The sequence below is a fragment of the Sebastes fasciatus genome, chromosome 2, assembly GCF_043250625.1.
Source record: "Sebastes fasciatus isolate fSebFas1 chromosome 2, fSebFas1.pri, whole genome shotgun sequence".
Classification (NCBI taxonomy): domain Eukaryota; kingdom Metazoa; phylum Chordata; class Actinopteri; order Perciformes; family Sebastidae; genus Sebastes; species Sebastes fasciatus.
Genome location: NC_133796.1, coordinates 17,446,029 through 17,467,256, shown reverse-complemented (window position 1 = coordinate 17,467,256; position 21,228 = coordinate 17,446,029). Strand labels below are relative to the sequence as shown.

Here is a 21,228-nt window from a genome sequence, read left to right as displayed (position 1 = left end):
AGTGTTGAACATAGAACGATGTGATCCTTTTCCACCTTCCTGTCGCTTACAAAATAAGTCTGGCTGCCCTTGACACTTTTTTTTTTACCATGTCAGCTCATGTTTCAGCAGCAGCACCATTAAGTACAAACACTATGACACCCAACGTACTGTACTCACTTACTGAGGACAGCATGTGAGACATATCACTAATGCATTTTGTGATATGAACAGGTGATATTACTCAAATCATGACATGTCTGTACCCTTTCTGTGTAACTGTCACCATACATTTGCAAAAAGCATTTAGGTTAGCTTCAGCTTAGAATAGGTCTGTCTTAAAAGTGTGCACACAAGGGTTGGGAGTATAGGAACAGTTATTTAACAGTCATAACATCAGAAAGTTCAATATTTAACATTTACACTTTGAGTAAGAAGATGAATAACATATCAAACATACATGCAAACACATATAAAGTTCATTGTGTTGCAGTGGATTCAAATCGGGTTCGTAGCTTCTTTTTTGCAAAACCAAACATATTCAAATCATATACACAAATCAGACAATATGATGAGCAATTGTAATTAATCTTTAATTTGAATATCTGATAGATTACACACTAAATAGCATCCCATGAACAAAGGAAAAAATGACATGCATAAATAAAGTAATGAAAATTAAGAGAGAGTTTGAACTTGAGTCACATTAATGACACATGAGACAATTGTTTTACATGCAATACAGGAGTAAGTAATAATGAATCGTCTATAGACTGTCTGCCAAAGAAAACCTCATGATTAATTACAATGTGGTGCCGATTGAATACACACACTCTTCAGATCTGAATGGAATGGAGATTTAAAAAAAGATAGCATTGAGAAAACATGCAAAGGTAGAAAAAAAACAGCATTATTACCTCTTCTGCTGCAGTCTATAGTAAAAGAGGAGAGGATAATCAACAATCAGAAATGCATCATTTTTAACAGTTTTTTTGGTCACTCGAGGGCCGCAAAAAAAAAAAGCATATACAACGTATACGAATACAACGTTCATATATCATCACCTTTTATTTTTCTATACTGTATGGCTAACTTACAGTATAGTACAGAGAGTACAATCTAGACCTGCTCTATATAAAAAGCGTCTTGAGATAACTTCTGTTATAATGTGATGCTATATAAAAACAAATTTAATTGAACTTGTTAGCAAACATTTGCCTATTTACACATCCAGCAGATAAGGAGCAACTTAAACCAACGGAACACAAAATTGACGTGTCATCAGCAGGCAATTGTGAGTCCAATATTCACGCTCTTTGAGCTCTGTTTTTGGTCTGTACCAACTCATGGGAAATATCTGGCTCTTCAGCTGCTAAATGCTCCACTATGTTCACCAACTATTTTCTAACTTTGTCTGCTGTTTGGGGCTGGTGATGTGCAGTGGGGTTATGGAGCTTTTTCATTCAAAACAGCTGCCAGCTGTAACCAAAAGCAACAGTATGAGAGCGGGAATAGTGAACCAAAACAGTAAAGTTGCCGGACAGCTAAAAAATAAGGTGAAACTCACTATAAGGCTCCGTAAAGTCAAGGGCAGCTGCAGATTCAAGTGATATTTTTCTGTAGGTTCATCACTACGAGAGACCCCTTTCACATTGTCCCATTGTTTTCACATTGTCATTTGATACATTGTTATTGTAAAAATTTAAACTCAAGCCATTCATTCATTCTCAGAGGGAAATGACTCTGTAGCTGCTAAATGATCCACTATGGTCATAAGCTAGCAGCTAACTTTGTCTGTTGATTAGTGCTGGGCAGGTAGCATACTTTTAGAGCTGAAAAGACAATTCAAATCTCTTTAGATCTGAGAGAAGCATCGGGTGATAATCATCTGTGATTTCATGTGGTTAACGGCAAAATACTGATTATAAGTGCTTTAAATCATTTATTTATTTTTGTCTCTTTCCCCTTTTAGTCATTATTTGTAGTGGCCAATTTTCATAGCACAATGGGATTTAACACTGATAGTGTTAAATCCCATTGTTAAGGCCCCGACACACCAAACTGACGGTCGGCCGTTGGACAGTTTGGGGCCGTCGGTGAGCGTCCGTTGGCCTATTTTTTTTCAGTCTGTCTCGCACCGTCAGCTCTAGTCGGCCTGTGATGGCCCTTGTCTGAGGTTTTTCGGCTGATTCATCATGTTGAATCGGCGGCGGTGCCCGTCAGTAACAGAAATCACTCTGATTGGCTGTTCAGCTTAATCGAATCAGTGCACGAGAAGAGAAACGGACGTTAGGAAATCAAGCCAACGAGAAAAATCAAGAGGAAAAACACAGAAGGCTCTTCTCATTTTTCATCTTCATCTCATCTGATCATTCCAATACACAGATATTTTCACAATGACAAGGCCATCTGAAATAAAGCTAAGTGGTGAGTGCGAGCGGTGTGAAAAAGGTCGGCATACACTGTTTTATTTTTATGTATATATCATAACAACGGCTTGTATATCCGCTGTCCTTGGTCTTCCGGTTTCCCTTTTTGAATGATGAATACAGACTATCGTGACCTGCTGGTAGGGAGAGTTATTTTATTCTCACGCAGGCGTAGAACGTACTTGGTAACTGGCCGTCGGCTGTAGTCTTTGTGGTGTGTTCGAGTGCAACTTTTTGGCCAAGACAAAGGCGACGTGAGGCCTCGCTAGTTCTTTGATGTCGGCTTGGTGTGTCCCCAGCTTTAGCCTCTGGAGGGCAAAGATATCCATGAAGTCTGAAATTAATCTCAGAACTTCATCTCATTTGTCTATCTAATTGTGTTCCATGTATTTGCAAAATATGAAAGAAAATTCTCATAATTCTGAACTAATGAAAACCAAACAAAACATTTGAATAATACCATCATTCAATGACAGGACAAGCAATTTCAACTTTTGAGGCCTCTCCTCGTCTCAAATTGAAGAAGCAGGGTACCTTGGAAAGTCACTCCCGAGGACACAGCGCTGGTGAACACGCATGTGCTCTGTGACACGGTACTGACGTGAAAAGGTCATAGGACAGCGGGGGCAGGGGAAGGGCCGTACGCCAAGGTGGCTCCGCACATGTCTATTCAGAGAGCCTCGCTGGCTGAAGGAGCGGTCGCACAGAGAGCACTGGAAAGGGTGGTGAACAGGGTTTAACAGGTGAGCTGATATATTTGTTGGCATACTGGCTGACAGGGTAGAAGGTATGCAGACGGACAAGGTAGATGACAAGGAGGCTTGTACAGAATCTGGCACACTGCGGGGTGAACAGATTGTCAAGGTAGTGGTCTGGTTCTCACCGTCTTTAGGGTTGGAAACCCCCTCCACAACCCCGGCTTTATGTATAACCTCAGCTCCTGGCCTGCTTTGGTCTTTACCAACAGATCTTCTTTCTTTAACATTTGTTTCTCCAACCCAATATTTAGTGTCAACCCCTGCTACACATGTTGCTTCATTCCATTGCTCTCTATTCCCAAACCCATTTGGAAAGGTTTCCTTCTGGCCGAATGCATTAGCAACTAGCAACTCAGCAGGTTTGGCACTAATGTCCAGCAGTACAACCTGGTCTGTAGTCCCTGTAAAGTGCTGTCTCAGAGGACTGTAACCTGAATTGGCAAAGGTACCAATCTCTTCATCATCACTGGACTGGTCTGAATGTTCTGGGTGGCTAGGATGGGAGTGTTTGCAACGAGAGTATCCGTGTGATAAGTGTGTTTCTTCCCGTGGTAGGCAGTGATATTGAAGATGTCCACGGTATGACGGCCCCACAACACTATACGTAGGGTCAGACATATTGTGATCCGCAGGCATTGTAAAAGTTAAGTGTGGCTCTGACATCTTTTCATGTTCCACAGATGTGCGGCGTTCAAAGCCAAAGAGATCAGCAGTGTCTCCATCCAAACGTGATTCTGGTGTGGTGGAGACAGGTCGACAAAGATCAACACTGTGTCTTTTGTCTGTCATAGCTGTGTCTCTGTTGTCTGAGTTATGTTCATGCTGGCTGGAGGCAGCATCTTTTGTGCCTGTCTCAGCTCTATGCAAGTTTGGGTACCAATCAATCTTGGGTTCATAGGTACTGTCCTGTCTGTCGGTTTCAGCTGGACACCTTGAGTGAATGTGTTCCTCTTTTGCTTCTCCCTCAGAACACAGATCTTCACAGTGCGAGTCACTTCCTGCGTCTGAGTCCTGTACAGGAAGTGGTACTACAGCTCTCAGATCTTGTGAGCAAAGGGACTGCTCTTCTGCTGCAGTTGCCGTCCAGACATTGTGGCAATCAGAACAGTCCAGTCGCTGATGTTTGGAGGGGAAATCATCAAAACTCTGATCAGTTTTATTCTGCAATCCTTTGGCGAAATGGCGGCAATCCTTATTCTTTGGCACTGAATCATCCTTAGGATGTTTTGTGTGATTCATATTCTGAAATGAATCACAATGAGCATGGCGATCATTATGATCTGTAATGTGGGATAAACCATTGCTAATATGTTCATCATTCTGTCCTATCAAATGATCTTTATTGCTGCTGTTGTAATCCTGTTTTACGATGTCGGATTGATCTGAATCCCAACTCTGTGTCCCATTATGATCTTTATTGTTTCCGTAATCCTGATTCTGTTCCCCATTATGCTTTTTGTGTCTAGTGGTAATACTTTCAACAATGCTGTCACTGTCTGTGCTTCCTGATCGTGAGACAGGGGCCCTGCTGGAGCTGACTGAGGCCTGGGATACTGGTTGGTAAGGAGGAGGCATTGGCGGCACGTCTGCCAGCTGGAGCATAGCTGCTCCACTGCTGTGGCGGATGACAGGCACTGCCCCACAGCACGGATGTGGTGTTGAGGAAGATGATGAGGAGGAGCCCTGTGAGGGCGAAACATTGTCCTTAAGCTGGGAGGTCGAGAGGCGAAGAAGGGGAGAGCAACGGATCTGAGTCATGTCCTTCTCTTTCCTGTTAGATTGCTTCTCCTCTGCTTTACTTTTCACGGTTAAACACAGCTTCTTCTTTGCGCTGCTCGTCTCTTCTTCTTGCATCACAGCAGTGCAAATTAAAAATGAGCTCCTCATGTCCTCAACTGTCTTCTCAGGCTCCTCCTCTGTGCCAGCTGAATGAGCTGAATGAAACTGATCCTTTTGCTCCTCTTTATCCACTCCAGATACCCTGTGCACTTCACTGGTGCAAGGGATATTTTGAATCAAATCCTGAGGCGTCAGATTGCTTAAAGTGCTCCCACCTTTTCTGCTACAGCGGTTTGTACCATTTTTACTGTTAGTTCCACATGGATCTATGTCATCACGTGGGTCCACATTGGCTGAATATTGACGATCCTCTCTCTCCAGTGATAATGGCAGATACTTACTAAAATTGTTCACAGTTGTACTATACGTATTGTTAACGTCTTCATATGGCTGATTCTCAGCTCCAACGGAAGCCTTCGTATTATCTGCAGCTTTTGCCTCAGTCTGTTGCCAAGCCCTCAGAGCCTCCTGCAGTTCATCCATCTGCAGGTAGCTGGCGGCAGTGAGTAGATTGTAATATTGGTGCTGGCTGCGAGTGCATGGCAAAGCCCCTGTGTAAATGTAATCCAAAAGAAGTGCCAGTACAGCGTCAGATAGGCATTGAGCCTGCAGTTCCACCAGGGCACCAGTAGAGGACAAGATAGACGCCAACACTGGACTAGAAGCTGCCAGGACACACCTGGGGGAGCAAAGAGCAACCTGATATGTAATGCTGCATGAAACCAAGAATATCGTGTAAGACATGCAATGCAATTATGCCAATATGTACTTGTTGGTGTGTTTATGCTGCTCACTTGTGTGCAGGGTGGAGTTGACCCGGATTCTGTCTCTGTCTGACCACACAGTCACAGAACTGAGCTCGCTCTCTCTGGAGGTTCAGACTTTCCAACAGTGATGCTGCATGGCTACTAGCTTCCTGGGCACAGAGAGAGTACAGAGTTCAGTCAATAGTGGTTATCCTTTACCAAACAGAAGTTTATTCAAGTGTGCTATTAGTATACTTATAAGAGAGTATACTTTAAGTTTATTATTTATGTATTTAGCAGAGATATACTTAAGTATACTTATATGCATACAGAAAAGTCTAAGTATACTTGATTTATACTTGCACTTAATCTTTTGATTGAGATATACTTAAGAAAACTATAATTAAGTATTCTTGACTTATAGGCCTACAGAAAGGTATATTTGGCTTGTGCTTACTTTTTGATAGAGTAGCCTATTAAAGTGTGTGAGAGTTGTAAACAAATGTTTTTTTTTAAATATGAATTTACTTCAATTTGTCAACAATTTTCACCGTTTTCGGATTATCCGTTCACCGTGGAGGCATGTGAGAAAAATTTATTTATTTTTTTATCATCACAAAACATCAAGTCAAATAGCAAAAGCAAGTCTCTTTGTGTAATACATAAATCATTGGCTAAGTATAAGTTTAAGTATACAAAGAGTACTTTCATAAACTAAAAAATGTGCTACAAATATATATAAGTATAATTGCAGTATAAAAACTATTAAAACAGAGTTCTTTAAAGTGTACTTTCATAAACTAAAAAGTGGGCTACAAGTACAGTATATAACTATTAAACCTTTTCACTTGTAGTATAGTTCATAGTATAGTTGCAGTACAAAATACAACTTAGATGTAAACTAGTTGTGTACTCAAAGTTTACTGTTATACTTAAAGTACACTTAAAAGTATACTTTTATAAACTAAAAAGTGGGCCAATTTAGTCCCAAGAAGTATTGAATTAGTACACTTACAAGTATACTACTAGTACATAAGTACACTTCATAAAATAAACTTGAAGTATACTACTTTTTTGTAAGAGATTGCTGCTTAGATGAAAAGATTAAACAGAAGGATGGCACTGAAAAAGCTCAGAACAGATATTAGTGCTTTCTCTGATTGCTTTACAGTCTCTGTCTTAACCACTGCTTGCCATTCAAAGTTTAAGCAAGGGTTTAGACTTTGCAAGCCCCTAATGTATGCTACAATTGATTAAAACCTTATGTCCATCTTTCTGCCAAATGAGCATAACTGGCCCACATCTTCTTTCCGTTATCTAGGAGTGTACAAGCACAAAAAGTCCTCTCTTTTATGCTACAAACTGTTCAAATCATTGAGAGACATTCATTTTCAAGGTTTACTAGTTTTCTATAACTACTATGTAGTTTAATAAGCACATCAACGAGACAATAAATGTATACTTTCAATATGCAATGTTTACAATCAGCTTACATAACGTATTACAACATAAAGCTACGACACCAATGATGAGCAAACTTGATTATTTTAATTTTCTAACAGTGAAAGTCAGAGTCATTACAGTAATACAGACTGTTTGAACATGCACATTATCTATAAATGAATATTCTCTTACCTCCATGTTATGTCCTGTGGTGTGCAGTGTCCTACCAGGTCTTGCTTTCAGTTGAATGGAGAAATGAACCTCTAAGGAGGCTATATAGTCCCAGTCTACTATCTACGCACACTGTCCCATTCGGAAAACAATCACACGCTTTTCATATGTGGAGCTCGGCGTGACGTGGAGGAACAGGTGCTTATAAGGAGTGCCGGCGTCTAGCGTCACAATCTCCATGGCCTGTTATGGAGTGGGACTGAGACCAGCCCACAGAGAACCAACCCAACACCACAGAACTGTAGCAAACAGAAACAATATTTCTGTTCACATCACAAGAAGATGGTATCAGGGAAGATTTTTTTTAAAAATACACAAATATGCAGTAAATTCAAAGTTGTCATTATGAAAGAAATGAGTACAGGACAGTGCCTGGCATTTATACTTATAAAGAATAATGAATTCATTCTCTTAGGGAGCTCCCTTTTTTGTCTTTCTCCTCAGGGAGGTCAGAGGTCAGCTACAAAATGGTCTATAGTATGCAGTGAGTCAGAACTGTTATCAAAGTTTTAATTTGGCTTAATTTGTCAACTTTGAGTCTCCACCAGAGTTTGCCACTGCGAGTTACACAAAAGCCATCGCTGATGCACTGAAGAACAAATCTGTAACATATCTATGTGCTTTAATTCTACAAAGTGAAGCTTCTCGAGGGGCAAGGACTATGAGCCGCCCCCCGGCTGACGCAATGTTGACAACTCCATACTGAGCCATTTCTCCACCCTTCCACACCATGTGCTTGTCACGGCTCTTAATCTCTGCAGCACTCTAATGTTACCCCCACACGTCTAGCTGTCCATTGGTCAGTAGGACATTTTCCCTGGCAACTATGCAATGGAAATACTACTGCAGCACAGACTATCACATATTGATCATCATTTGAAATGAGCACTAACTACAAGTTAATAATATTACACAACTAATATCAGTGCCAAATAAATATATGTATAAAATATGTATATCACAAATATGTATATAATTTTAGCGAAATGTATACATAAAAATATATAGCAGATACCTTAAAGACGGTATTTTTTTAGGTGTGCTATCCTTTCAAAATCACTGACACAACAGATGGAAAGAGTTATAGGTTTACTGTAAAATTAATTAATTTATGAGAGAAATTCAATTGTTTAATACAGAAATACAATTGAATACCAGTATTTTGTTTTATACTGACCATAGCTATAGATGCCACGTTACAGTGTTATCATTGTACTAGTATCTACTACAGTATAGTGCTTTCAGTATTTGAATGTGTAGTGTGTACCTGGGTGGTTAAGGTGTTTAAAATCACGTAATTACAGCGTCCATGGTTCGATTCCAGCTGGTGGACCTTTAATGCATGTTGCTCCCATCTCTCTCTCCACTGTGTCTCTGTCTTCTTTGTGACTGTCAAATAAAGGCAAAACATACAAAAAAAATAAATAATCTTGAGTAAAAAACAAAACTCAATACAATAATACATAATGAAAGAAATGATGCTATAACTTAAGCAACAATGACACACACAAACTAGTACCATGTGTGTTCGCCAAATGGCTTTGAGTGATTCCATTCACTGGGTGCTGGGTGACATAGCTCACGTACTGTGCTCGCTGCGCGCTAAGGACAGAGGGTCTAACTAGGGCACGCACACACACAGCTGCAACTTCTGGAAACACATCACGTTCTGGGACTGTATCTATAAATCATGTAAAGGCTAAAAGACAATTTGAACTTTGTGTGTCAATCCCATTTTAGATTACTATATTCTTAGTAAGAGTACAGTAAGTGATGATTTAGTTCCGACAAGGTTCCCGAATTAGTGATAAGATACAAAGGTAGTTCAAATAGATGCAAAAATACCCAAGTTATAAGAACAAGTTCCCTGTTTTTTTCACAACCTATATTAAAGCCAATATATGGATACCTATCTTCCATGTATAATGTATAAATAAAAAGTTATTTTTCCTGTTTTACCTGTCGTCCTTTTATTATCTACTACACCCGTGTTGTCTGTTTGTTATTAGCCCTGACGAAGACCTACAGTGGTCGAAACATGTTGTCTTTTTTATGATTTTGCCACTACAATATAGGGTTTTTAATATTTCCTTCCTCCTTGTTACTCGTTCTTTTATTTTGGAGTGACTGGATTGCCCTCCTGTTTATCCTATCTGCTTTCCAAGAGCACCCAGCACATTGTTGATCTACGGTTGAGCATACAGTGCAACCACTCATCTTGTTACAACCAAGAGATATAGGTCAAACAAGAAAGTACATCTTCAGATGCGTCTGTAATTTCCCTTTGGCACTACCATTAGGCCAGATTGCATTCATATCTAATAAAATCCCAATAGGCACTTTGTACAAGCAGCACTTTGTATTTCAAAACACACAAACTGACATTTGGGGTTATATTTACTACCGCTCAAGGCTATCTTTACTATTTTTATTACTGAAGCAACTGAAGCAACTGAAGCCAAAATTCTCTGGCGCACACACTTCTGTGCCTGAAGTTGTTGAGTACTTCTGTAGCTATCGTTCTGTACTATCTTCCTGCACAAGATACAGCACAGGGTTGTCCTAACACACATACAGTGTAAGGTGGATTCAACATGTCCCTGCCAGCAGAAGCACTGCAAGAGCACACCACATAGACAAGCGTCTTATTTTGTACAATTGCATCATATTTAGGAACTGGTGCTCTTGACAGGTGTAACTTAATGGCTTGCAAATATACTGAAATATTTTTGTTTAAGCGCCCAACTTTGTAGTTTTTTGGCAAAGTGAAGAGAAACAGGACTGGCCTACAGACTGGACACAGACTGTATGCAGTATAAGAAGTGGACGTAGAAACCGTGACGTCACCCATTGGTTTGTGGACTGCCGTTTTGAAGCCTCGAGATCAGCATTTTGGCCGTCGCCATCTTGGTTATTTGCAACCAAAAGTGAAACGAGAGGGTGGAGCCGAGTACAACCAAACGCTGAATTAGACATTTTAGGCGACCAAAAATGTTATAATCAACGTTCATGAAATGAAAACACACTAAACACACCGAAAGCATACCCTGCTTTATGGTTTATTTGACTCTAAATGCGACCATAATTTACTAAATGAACATCATGCTGTGTTGAAGAAGACTTGAAACTAGCGATTGAGACCATTAACTCATGTTTACAATGATTACTGAGGTAATAAATTAAGTGAGAAGTAGGGTCATTTTCTCATAGACTTCTATACAATCAGACTTCTTGTTGCAACCAGAGGAGTCGCCCCCTGCTGGCTATTAGAAATAATTCAAGTTTAATGAACTTCAGTTTTGGCTTCACTTTTCAGGCCCTGGAGTTGCCCACTGGGTGCTCATTGTAAAGAAAATCAAACTCTTAGATCAAAGTACTGGACAAATTGAAATTTTGACCTACTGATGGCGTTATGTGAATCGTCAGGGCTCAACGAAGTTCACAAAGACCATGAATGTCTACACCAAATTACATGGCTTTGCAAGCAAACGTTGAAGGGATATTTCACTCTGAACTACAAATGTCAACCTGCTGGTAGCACAAGAGGAAAAGTCAGGGGGATTCTCAAAATCATTAAGCTTCATCGTTCACCAAAATTTCATGGAAATGCATTCTACAGTGTTTTTAATGGCTAAAGCACAAGTCCTAAAAGCCTTTACTTGACTGAATTCGACTGGCTTTCAGGCTCCAAGCCCACAGTTAAATGTTCATGACAAGATTCATGTGTACCTCAGGAGTTCTCCAAGCTCAAGAGTTCAAATGCTAAAAATGTGCACATGGCACTTCAAATAAAAAAGATCAACCAAATAGGATGCTGCACACATCCACATAGACACCCCGTACCTAGCTGACTACATACAAACCCTGCTTCTGCAACTCATACAATATAAAGCTCCAGCTGTTAAGTTCTTGTTCCATTTTTACATGTAACATCATCTTCATCTCACGCTGTCTTTTACTCACACATCCAGAACATTGTAGTCATGATATTTGGTGTCTGCTATTCTGAGCTCTTTGGCATGACACTGTGCACACTCATCCCTACATTAACACCCCTGCAGAAACACAGACACAGTAGCAGCAGGACAGCATTCAAAAGTGACAGAGCATCTTGTTGGCCTTGGAGTGCATACCGTATATTGAAAGTGGAACATCTCGAGTTCAACTCCAGCTGGGGACATATGTTCCACTACCAGTATCTCTTGTCTGTCTCTACTTTCTATTGATAAATACTGAAACACAAGAAAAAAATGTCTGGCAAGTATTTTAATATTTTAAATTCAATGGTTCAAATCAAACAAATATCCTTTTACGGTCACTTTGCTTTAATAGCATTCAAGGTTGTAGAACCAACAAAGAACAGACAGGGTAATGAGTAAAATGCAGCAATGACACAGAGGATGCAGCAGCAGAAAGTCTTTAGAACAGAGTTAACAATGCGTCATGTGGAATATCTAACATACAGATTTAAATGTAAAATGGGTGATTTCTTTAAGACTTGGATATCCTTTTTTAAATATGTTGGTGAAAAACTTGAACTAAAGGGTCTGATAGATTGCAATATTGAAAATTTGCCAAAGGGCCATTTTTGGGTCGTAGGGCGAGATATTTATTTGTTGACTTATTTATTTTGTTTTGTTTTCTTATTTTTCTTAAAATGTTTTGTTGCATCAGTGTCGATTGCGATAAATTGTAACGGACTGAGCGCCTCCTTATCCCTATTTATATACATACATAGATGCTTTGATTTTTCAAATACATATGTGATTGTGTAAAATCATCTCTTTGAGTATATTAGGTGCTATGTATACTGTGTGTTAGGGATCTAAATCTGGTGTTTAGTTATTGTGACCAATGTGTGCTGATTTATTGTTGGTTTTGTCGGTGTTTGTGTTTAAAAGCATAATAAAAATATTGTGGAAAAAAAACCAATGCGTCATGGGCACATCGAACACGGTGTGGTCCAAATACCTCCGACAAGGTAAAGAAAAATCATCTGAAAGTTCATCTGATCTGAAGCTTTATGTTACCGAGATGTTTCAAATAAAACCCTTAATTATTTAAAAGTGATCCATGTGCAGGAAATTCTTCCTTTCAAAATAAATCCCTAAAAGTATGTGTATTAAAGCAAATATTTTCCTTTAAATATTGCATCACAGATGAGTTTTTTTGTTATTTTTAGGAACTTTTAATACAATTCTTTGTCTGTATTATATATGTATTTTTTGAATTTTTAACAATATACATACTTAATAGGCTTCTTTTTTGACAAATTCAGTGCTTATTTCTCCCTGACGCTTGTTTTTTTAACTGCGTACTTTTCTAATGGGACCATAATTTACTACATTAACATTATGCAGGATTGAAGAAGACTCATGTTTACAATGTTTACAGAGGCAATAAATTAAGTGAGAAAGTAGGGTCATTTTCTCAAAGACTTCTATAGAATCAGACTACTTTTTGCAACAAGAGTAGTCGCCCCCTGCTGGCTGTTAGAAATGATACAAGTTTAAAGGCCCTGACACACCAAGCCAACAGTCGGCCGTCGGGACAATTTGGGGTCGCCGGTGAGCGTCCGTCGGCCTAGTTTTTTCTGTACGTCCTGCATCGTCGGCTCTAGTCTCCTCGTATTGGAGTTTTTTTCGGCTGATTCAGCATGTTGAATCGCCGGCGGTGCCCGTCGGTGAGAGAAATCACTCTGATTGGCTGTTCAGCTTAATCGAATCAGTACACAAGAAGAGAAACGGATGTGGGGAAAGCAAGCCAACGAGTAAAGTCAAGAGGAAAAACACAGAAGGCTTTAGTTCATGTACGTTTCATAACAACGGCTTGTATATCCGCAGTCCTCAGTCTTCCGGTTTCTCTTTTTGAATGACGAATGCAGACTACCGTACCTGCTGGTGTGGAGAGTTATGTCATCTCACGCAGGCGCAGAACGTCTGTGCTAAGGGGCCGTCGGATGTTGTCTTTGACGTGTGTTTGGGTGCAACTTGTCAGCCAAAACAAAAGCGAAGTGAGGCGACGCAACAGGCAGCCTTCGTCGCTGCTAGTTCTCTGATGTCGGGTTAGTGTGTCCTCATCTTAACAGACGGGTAGGCCCTGTTTATACCTTAAATAATAATCCAAACTTTAAAGATAACAATTTAATAGTTGTCTTACACCCTTTGAAATTAAGAAGGCTTCGCAACCCCCTGTGAAGCTTTGGCGACCCCTAGTGGGGGTCGAGACCACAAGGTTGGGAACCACTGAGCTACAAGATCATTTAAGGTCAGGCAATGAAGTTGGGTGCGGAGATCTTTAGTATCACCCATTCTACAGCAAATGTTTGTCAATGGAAATTGCATGGCTGAATGCTTGATTTGATGCACTTTTTTAGCAATGGGTGTGCCTGAACCCACAAACTATTACATTTTAAAGATAAAGTGCATATAGCTAAAGGCAGGGCAAGAGAGGCTTCTCCTGTAGTGCCTGTCAACAGCCTCTCTCCTATTTTTAGTATTTAATATATGTGCTCTATTCTTAGCTCCTTCAGCACAGAATGGAGTACCAGCTGAAATACATACAAGAAAACTTTAATTCTTGGATCAATTTGTAAAGGCCATCTGCAACAGAGCCTCTCAGATCGAGTCAGAGAATAGATCTCTAGACCAATCACATGCCTCGTTCTCGTCATCAACGAGGTTACAATGGGATACATCCAGACTCCCCTCATCAACCGTCTCACTGTCACAATTTCCTGTTTGTGCCGGACCTCTCTGTGATGATGTGAGAGTTTGATCCAACAGAGGCCTTTTACAATTAACTCCATCTGCCTGACGCCCTTCCCGTGAATATCCCAAAGTACTGCTGCTGTTTCCGGTCAGCATTCTTCTTCTGAGCTTCACTCTCAGTCGTGTTTCAGCAGCAGGAGTCGGAGGAACCATTACTTCATTGTCCTCATAATCACAGACAGTCACATCACAATCACTGACTCTTCCGGTCGATCCTGTGTTTAGAGCCCCTCTCTGGACACTCAACTTTTTATGCTTATCTGGTTTCCAGAACCTCCTTTCTGGGGTAAATCTGTGGCTGTGTCTCCTGGATGTCGTACTCCACCCCAAGTTTTCTTTTGCAGACTCTCTGCCACACTGGGACAGCTGGTTAGCACTGACACGGTTTAATTTACAAAGAGAAGAGGTGGTACTATTGGCTGTTTTATTACTGTCCAATTCAGGCAGATTTCTGTAAAAAGCACAAGAATCTTGACCGTCAGGTTGTGAACTGAATTCAGCTGATGTCAAGTTTCTGTATGAGGAGGCAGGCGAGCCTTTCACAACAGCTACTTTAACAATGGGGGTGGACTGAGAGGGAGGGATGAAGTCAATATCTTGTGTGCCTGTTAGAATTAAACTGTCTCTGTTGACGCATCTTTTACTTTTCAGTTTCTGTTTGTGTGGCGTTGATTGTGTATTCATTTCACTCCTCCGGTGCGGTTTGTCTGGTTTGGAAAGCAGTGAATGAGCTCCCATGGTCGTCAGTTTGACAGTTTCTGCATGTGTGTTGAGCTTGTTTGCGCTCATATCGATTACGAGTGAGCTACTGAATAGGTCTGCTGAACAATTGTAGGTATCCCCTTCAAGCTGCTCTTCTTCTTCATTTTCAAAAGACAGAGAACTGGCTTTTTCGTCCTCCTGATTACACTCATGGGAACAAATGTTTCTGGCTTGACTCTTGTTTGCACATCCAACAGGGTTCTTATATACCTGGCTGTCACCTCCATTCGGTCCAGGTGTATTGGCGATATCCAGTAATATCTGTGAGTGGCTGTCTGTTATCTGCCTGTTACTTTGACAAACAGAAGTTGATTTATGTGATACGTTCTTGTCTTGTGAACTGATTTCCAGGTTGTTTCTTGCTGTTTCTTTCTGATTTTGCACATTTAGTAGTGGCTCTGTTTCACCAACAATATCAAAATCGTTGTTTTCCTCACACAAAAACTCTGTAAGACTCTCAGAGAAAGGCAAATCTTCCCAAGCCAAGGAGCTGGACAAAAATGTTGTGTTAGAAAACCCCTTCGCCTTGGAGCTGTTGTGGCCAGCTGGGGGGGGACTGAACCAAGTGTTTATGGTGGGCATGTTTCCAAGAGCTTTCCCAATAGATGAGCGTGGGTATTTGGCAAATGATGGACTACTGGAAGTACTGCACTCTAAGGAAAGAAGAGGTGACAGCGCTCTCTCCTCTGTGACTTTATGCTTCTCCAGGTAGCCTCTCTGTGCATGTGGTGGTGTTTTGTTGTCGTCTGTCTGTCTGCTGTTCTCATCTCCACTATCCTGGATACTTCGGCCTTCCTCCTGTTCTGCTGAAGATGTAATTAGTCCGAGTGACTGTTGCCATGGTGGGGTGGGAGTAATGGCGCTGTCTTGTGAACTAGGATGAAAACAAAAGCAACTGTCAAGAAATGTCACAAAAGTGAACAATTCATCCGGTCACACCACCTGACACAGGAGATTTACACTGAAAATCTCTGCTTGTGCATTAATAAATGATGTAGTGAAATTGCCGTAAAACAAATGAAATGCCGTAACGTGTTAGCTGAAATGCAAGAAAAAAATGAAAGGCACATGTGAAGTATAAAGATAAAAGCATGTAAAACTAGCCTTGTTTTTACAGTACACACAGAAGATCAAAAGCAGACTTAAAAACGTTTCAAAAGAGTGGTACAGAATATAAACATGGTGTCAGTACAGACAATATTTAATATAACTCAGAAAATAAAGACCCTCAAGTTTATTCTCTGCAATTTCAGTGCCTTGATTTTTTCTTACATTTAAAACAAACAAAAACCTGTTTGTGTTATAGTTTTATATGTCAGCATAAATGTTGACAGTTTGCTTCAAATATTAAGTAAAAACTCAACAAAAATGATCCCTCAGTTCTCTAGTTTGTAAACAACAATAGTAACTCAGAGATTCAGATTCTGCTATCAGTAGCTTCTTAATGTCATTACCTTTGCAGTGACTGGGAAAGAAGACCTGAGACAGAAAGTGTGGCATTATTGAAGCTGCTGGCTGGAAAGTGGCGAGGAATCAGCAGCAGGGTTGTTGCTGGCGGTCTGAAGGTTTTGCTGCAATCAGTGGATCCCAGCTCATATTCTGCAGCTTTCTGAAGAAGGATCCGATAATAACTGACCACTGTGCAGCCTCCCAGGCCTGTAGCTTTGGGGAGAATCATCTGACTGGCAATAAAGTGGACTGCTTCTTTACTGCTGGAGCCATTCGCGCCAGACCCTCCTAACCAAGGCCCACTTTCTGTTTCGGTTACCTAAAAGGACACAGAAAAGACCAGCGTTGAGAGCAAGCAGCCTGAAGACAAATGAAATTCAATTAAGTACACAATTTGGACATGTTGTTCAAATATGTATGATTATAGCCAAACCAAAACTTGGTTTTTGAGGCCACTGATATCAACATTTTAGACCCTTAGATTTGTTTTTAGCCATACTAGCAGCACGGCTGTAGGGATGGCGATGTTGGTGTGTATTTCTCTACTTGGCTGATATTAGTTATTAGATTTGTAACTAATAACTAATATCAGCCAAGTAGAGCAATACCAATCGCAACTGTACCTTTATACCAAAGATGAAATGTCTGCCAATGAAACAGTCCTCGACAGCCTTCCCCAACAATGTGGATCTGTTTGATGCTCCATCCAAGTTCTCCACCAACCTACAATATTACAGACACAACAGAGATACACACTGTAAAATACACACTCATCACTTAACTGGCAAAGAGAGAGGACACTCATAACAAGATGAGCTTTTTCAATGTGCCACACTAAACAGTGATAAAATAAAACTAACTTGTGTATTCCCTCTGACCAACACAGGGTTTACCACAGTGTTTTATAGCACAGTTACGTCACCTTACCTGACACAAAAACGTCCACTAACATCATAGTAGGTCAATACCCTTTTCTAAATTAAAACATTAACCTTCAGGTAAAAAAGACGGAGGTTCTGTTTCACACTGTAAATGCCAGATATTTAATACTAATAATAGTGTCGTTTAGGCCACCGTCTACAAACTACGACACAAGATGTGCCAAGAGTGGCTTACCTCCCTCGCTTTAGGGCTGTCCCCTCTTAGTCGACAAATCGGTCATTTTGGTCTTAATCAACTAAGACTTCTTTAGTCAATTAGTTTATGCTTTTTTCATGCTGAATGACTTATTTGTAAAACACTTATGAGCACATTTCTGGTAAACACAAGACTTAAAATGGTGCTTTTGTGTGATTCTTTGTGGAAAAACTCAGTTTTACAGATCTGTTGATTAAATCAACAAATCGATTAGTCAACAAAATCGTATGAATGTAAGTCAACTAAGAATTTTTTGGTCAAGGACAGCCCTTCCCCGCTGTAAGGGTAACTTTGGTATTTTTCAACCTGGCCGCTATTTTCCCAATCTTGTTTTTGTGTTTCAGTGACAAATGGGGACAACAATTTTTGAAATTGGTCCAGTATTGAGGGATAACGCTGTAACCGGCAGCTGCGAAACGAGCTTCGAGGGCAAGTGAAAAGCGGCAATGTAATTACGGTGCCAGCTTGCACCAATAGCACCCTATTGCAGCCCGTGAGCAGCCGCCGTCTACAGCATTTCAGAAATTGTTGTACCTATTTGTCAATTAAACAAAAAACAAGAATCGGAAAATAGGGTCCAGGTTGAAAAATACCGAAGTTACCCTTTAACCTTTTCCAGTGGAACCATTGCAACAAACAGTATACTACCACCAAGGAGTAATGCTGCATGTGGACCAGGAAGTGTCAGGTGAGAAATCCACACAGAGACTTGTACAAAAAACAATGTCAGATAGTAACTGAGGAGACTTAAATATATATATATATATATATATATATATATGATATTTAATATGCAGTCTAAGTGTTCAACACAGAGTATTATGTGAAGCTATACAAAGTAAGTTTAAGGTCCCTTTAAATGGCTTGCAAAGTATGAAAGCATTTTGGTTGTGTGTGATGTGTGTTGATATGCTACAACTTGGAGTCAAATTCAATCCTACCCAAAACAAGATGTTCATACTTTATGTGGATGTTGCATACTGATGGACAGAGCAATAATTGCAGACATTTTCAGTAGCTTGAAAGATAATTTGCCGTGCTCACCTCTGTAAACCATTTGCATGAATGCCAAAGAATGGGTTCAAGCAGGCTCCAAATACTGTTACTCCAAATATGCATCTGTCCCGGGCCACCCTCAGTGACAGACGATATCTGTACTCAACCTGGTCCCTCAGACAGCTGTAACCACACTTTGAGCATCTGCATCTGTGGTGGATGGACAGAAAAGACAGGTGAAACTGTGTCCATGTTTGAGTGACTTATAGTTCATTTGCATTGTATCAATCAATTCATTTTATGTTTTTTCTGGCTCCAAAATGTCAACAGGGAAGCTCCCGTAGCCGGGATATTTTGGCTTCACTTTTGTACAGTCAATAGTATCACCAATTCCAGATGTTCATAAACATTTTTAGCTAATGACAGATGTGTAAGTAGCCAGGAGCTATGATTTGTGTTGCCTTTTTTTAATCCTTTGAGACTCAAAATGCATTTCAATTAATTTTAGTTGAACCTGCATTTTATGAAACCAGGATTTATGTGATTTATTTGCACAGAAAAACATTTTATCTACTTTATTAAATGAAATATTAGGCTATTTAAATTGATCACACTTTACTTTACCCCTTATTTAGTGTTTCTAAGCAGTATAAAAACATTAGTAAATGGTTTATAACACACTATAATGTTGCAACAATTATAACTTCTCCTTTGAGGATGTGTTTTACTACAGCTGTGTTTTATTATATTGATTTATTAAGCTCATTAAGCTCATTAAGCTCATTCAGATGCAGCCTTTCGTAGGGTAGCTACCTCTAAATGAACTTGTGTGAGACACAATAGTGTACCAGTATTTATTTTTAGTTAACTCTGACAACTTTTAAAGACTAATTAGTCACAGTAAAGTTTTGAAAACACTGTTTCTCCTTCACAACTCTAATAAATCAGTCTAATCATGGGTCGTTTGTGTGTTTTTACCTCGTCGTGTCCTGCTGTTCAACATGGATCCTTGAGAAGCAGCCTTTACAGCACGGATAAAACACACAGGCATCTTGCACAGACAACACAACACAATCCACCAGAGCTCTTCTTACAGACATTAAGAGAGTCTGTTAGGAGAGTAAGTTACTCTGAGGCTCTCAGCTACAGCTAGCAACAAGCGAACTTCTTCTTCTTCTTCTTGTTTTGGTTTACTGTCTGTTGGAGAGCCAGCATGGAGGTGCATTATCGCCACCTACTGGACTGGATGTGAAACACAACATGGGCAGTGAAAACAATTAATTCTCTGCTAAATCTGGAGGAATTTTAACACAGAAATAAATTTAATAAAAATAAAAAAAAGACTTTTATATTGATGAGTATTCCTCTTACTTATAAAGAACAGACAAATGTGGAAACAAGATAAGAACCTGGCAATGTCTTTGTGGATCTATTTCTATTTATTTTACTGTTTTTTGTGTCTGAAATGTACATTACGCTTCAGTGAAATACCAATGTAACAGAAGGATATTTTTATATATACCTTTTTTTTATAAAACACTATATCCTGACAGGTATCTGTTTATCTTCTCTGATCTCCTCCAGTAGTGCATGAGACAGGTAATCTGAAAGGTAATCCACTCTGTGTCCTCCGGTGCTCCTAATGGCATCTGCAAGATTTCACAGACCGGAGGAAAACCACCAATTAGAGCTGATCTGGAGCTTTGCCGTCTCTGAGCAGCTGTCAATCACTCGCAAACTCTGATCAGTCAAACTAGGCAGCGCTGATCAAATATGAATCAATATTCTGTTATTGTAATGCCTATTTCTTGCCTCAAATGTTTTCAGAAACTTCTTGTAGTGTGCTGTTTAGCTGTAAAATGAGAAAGTTTGTGAAGTTTGTATGGGAGATCAGTTGAAGAAATGCCAAGCACCGCCCACCAGCCGGAGCAAACTTTATCATTGTACAGCTAAACAGTTACACTACAAGATGTTTCTGAAAGTAATTTGAAGTGAGAAATAAACATTACAGTAACAGAATGCTAATTCATATTTGATCAGTGCTGCCTAGTTTGACCGTTTGATCGGAGTTTGTGAGCGATTTACAGCTGCCTCCACTGAATGAACAGCCAATAGGAACGCTCTCTCTCTGAAATTACCTGTGATTGGCCAAAGTCTCCCGTTATGGGCTAGATTTTATAAAGCCTGAAAACAGAGCCATTAGGAGTTGCAGAAGTTTAGTTATCACTTGAATTACAATATTATGAAATGTTATTATGGAATTTTTGCCCAATGATGCTAAAAACATTCTGCCAACTGCAGGTTTAATGCCTGTTTGACATTTCAATGATTGTCTCAGTGTTAAAAGGATCTGACTATATGTTTTATACACAGTGCTCACAGTCTCAGTTGAAAATCTGTTTAAGTGAAATATCATAATCTGGCAAATAGATATATAGTCTGTGATTCTTGCTTTATCACAAACTATTTCCAAATGTTCTTTTCCTAAGTGAGTTGATATGCAGCACTAAAAGTACACTGAATTGTTGCTATAAATGCACAGTCAGATCTTAAGCCCTAGTGAACGTGTCTGAAACTTTTTTTTGGTCCTAAATTTTTGTTCTAAGGGTTACTGAGTTCATATGTTTTAGCAGATTACCATGAGCAGGCGAGGCTGGCTGTCTGCCTACTGCAGGTTTAACGTTACACT

General features: G+C 39.8%; 2 protein-coding genes across 2 annotated transcripts; both read right to left on the bottom strand.

Annotated features, from left to right (window-relative positions):
- Positions 1 to 2,399: 2,399 nt before the first annotated feature.
- Positions 2,400 to 7,519, bottom strand: LOC141753551 (uncharacterized). Its single transcript, XM_074612280.1, has 3 exons — positions 7,387 to 7,519; positions 5,800 to 5,921; positions 2,400 to 5,684 (listed from the first exon to the last, which is right to left on the bottom strand). The coding sequence occupies exons 1-3, from the start codon at positions 7,390 to 7,392 to the stop codon at positions 2,921 to 2,923; spliced, it is 2,892 nt and encodes a 963-aa protein (XP_074468381.1). The 5' UTR covers positions 7,393 to 7,519; the 3' UTR covers positions 2,400 to 2,920.
- A 6,033-nt stretch (positions 7,520 to 13,552) lies between these two features.
- ddias (DNA damage-induced apoptosis suppressor) lies at positions 13,553 to 19,741 on the bottom strand. The gene is made up of 5 exons (XM_074612281.1): positions 19,518 to 19,741; positions 18,588 to 18,749; positions 17,030 to 17,129; positions 16,412 to 16,725; positions 13,553 to 15,831 (listed from the first exon to the last, which is right to left on the bottom strand). The coding sequence occupies exons 1-5, from the start codon at positions 19,637 to 19,639 to the stop codon at positions 14,043 to 14,045; spliced, it is 2,487 nt and encodes an 828-aa protein (XP_074468382.1). The 5' UTR covers positions 19,640 to 19,741; the 3' UTR covers positions 13,553 to 14,042.
- Between the last annotated feature and the right edge of the window lie 1,487 nt (positions 19,742 to 21,228).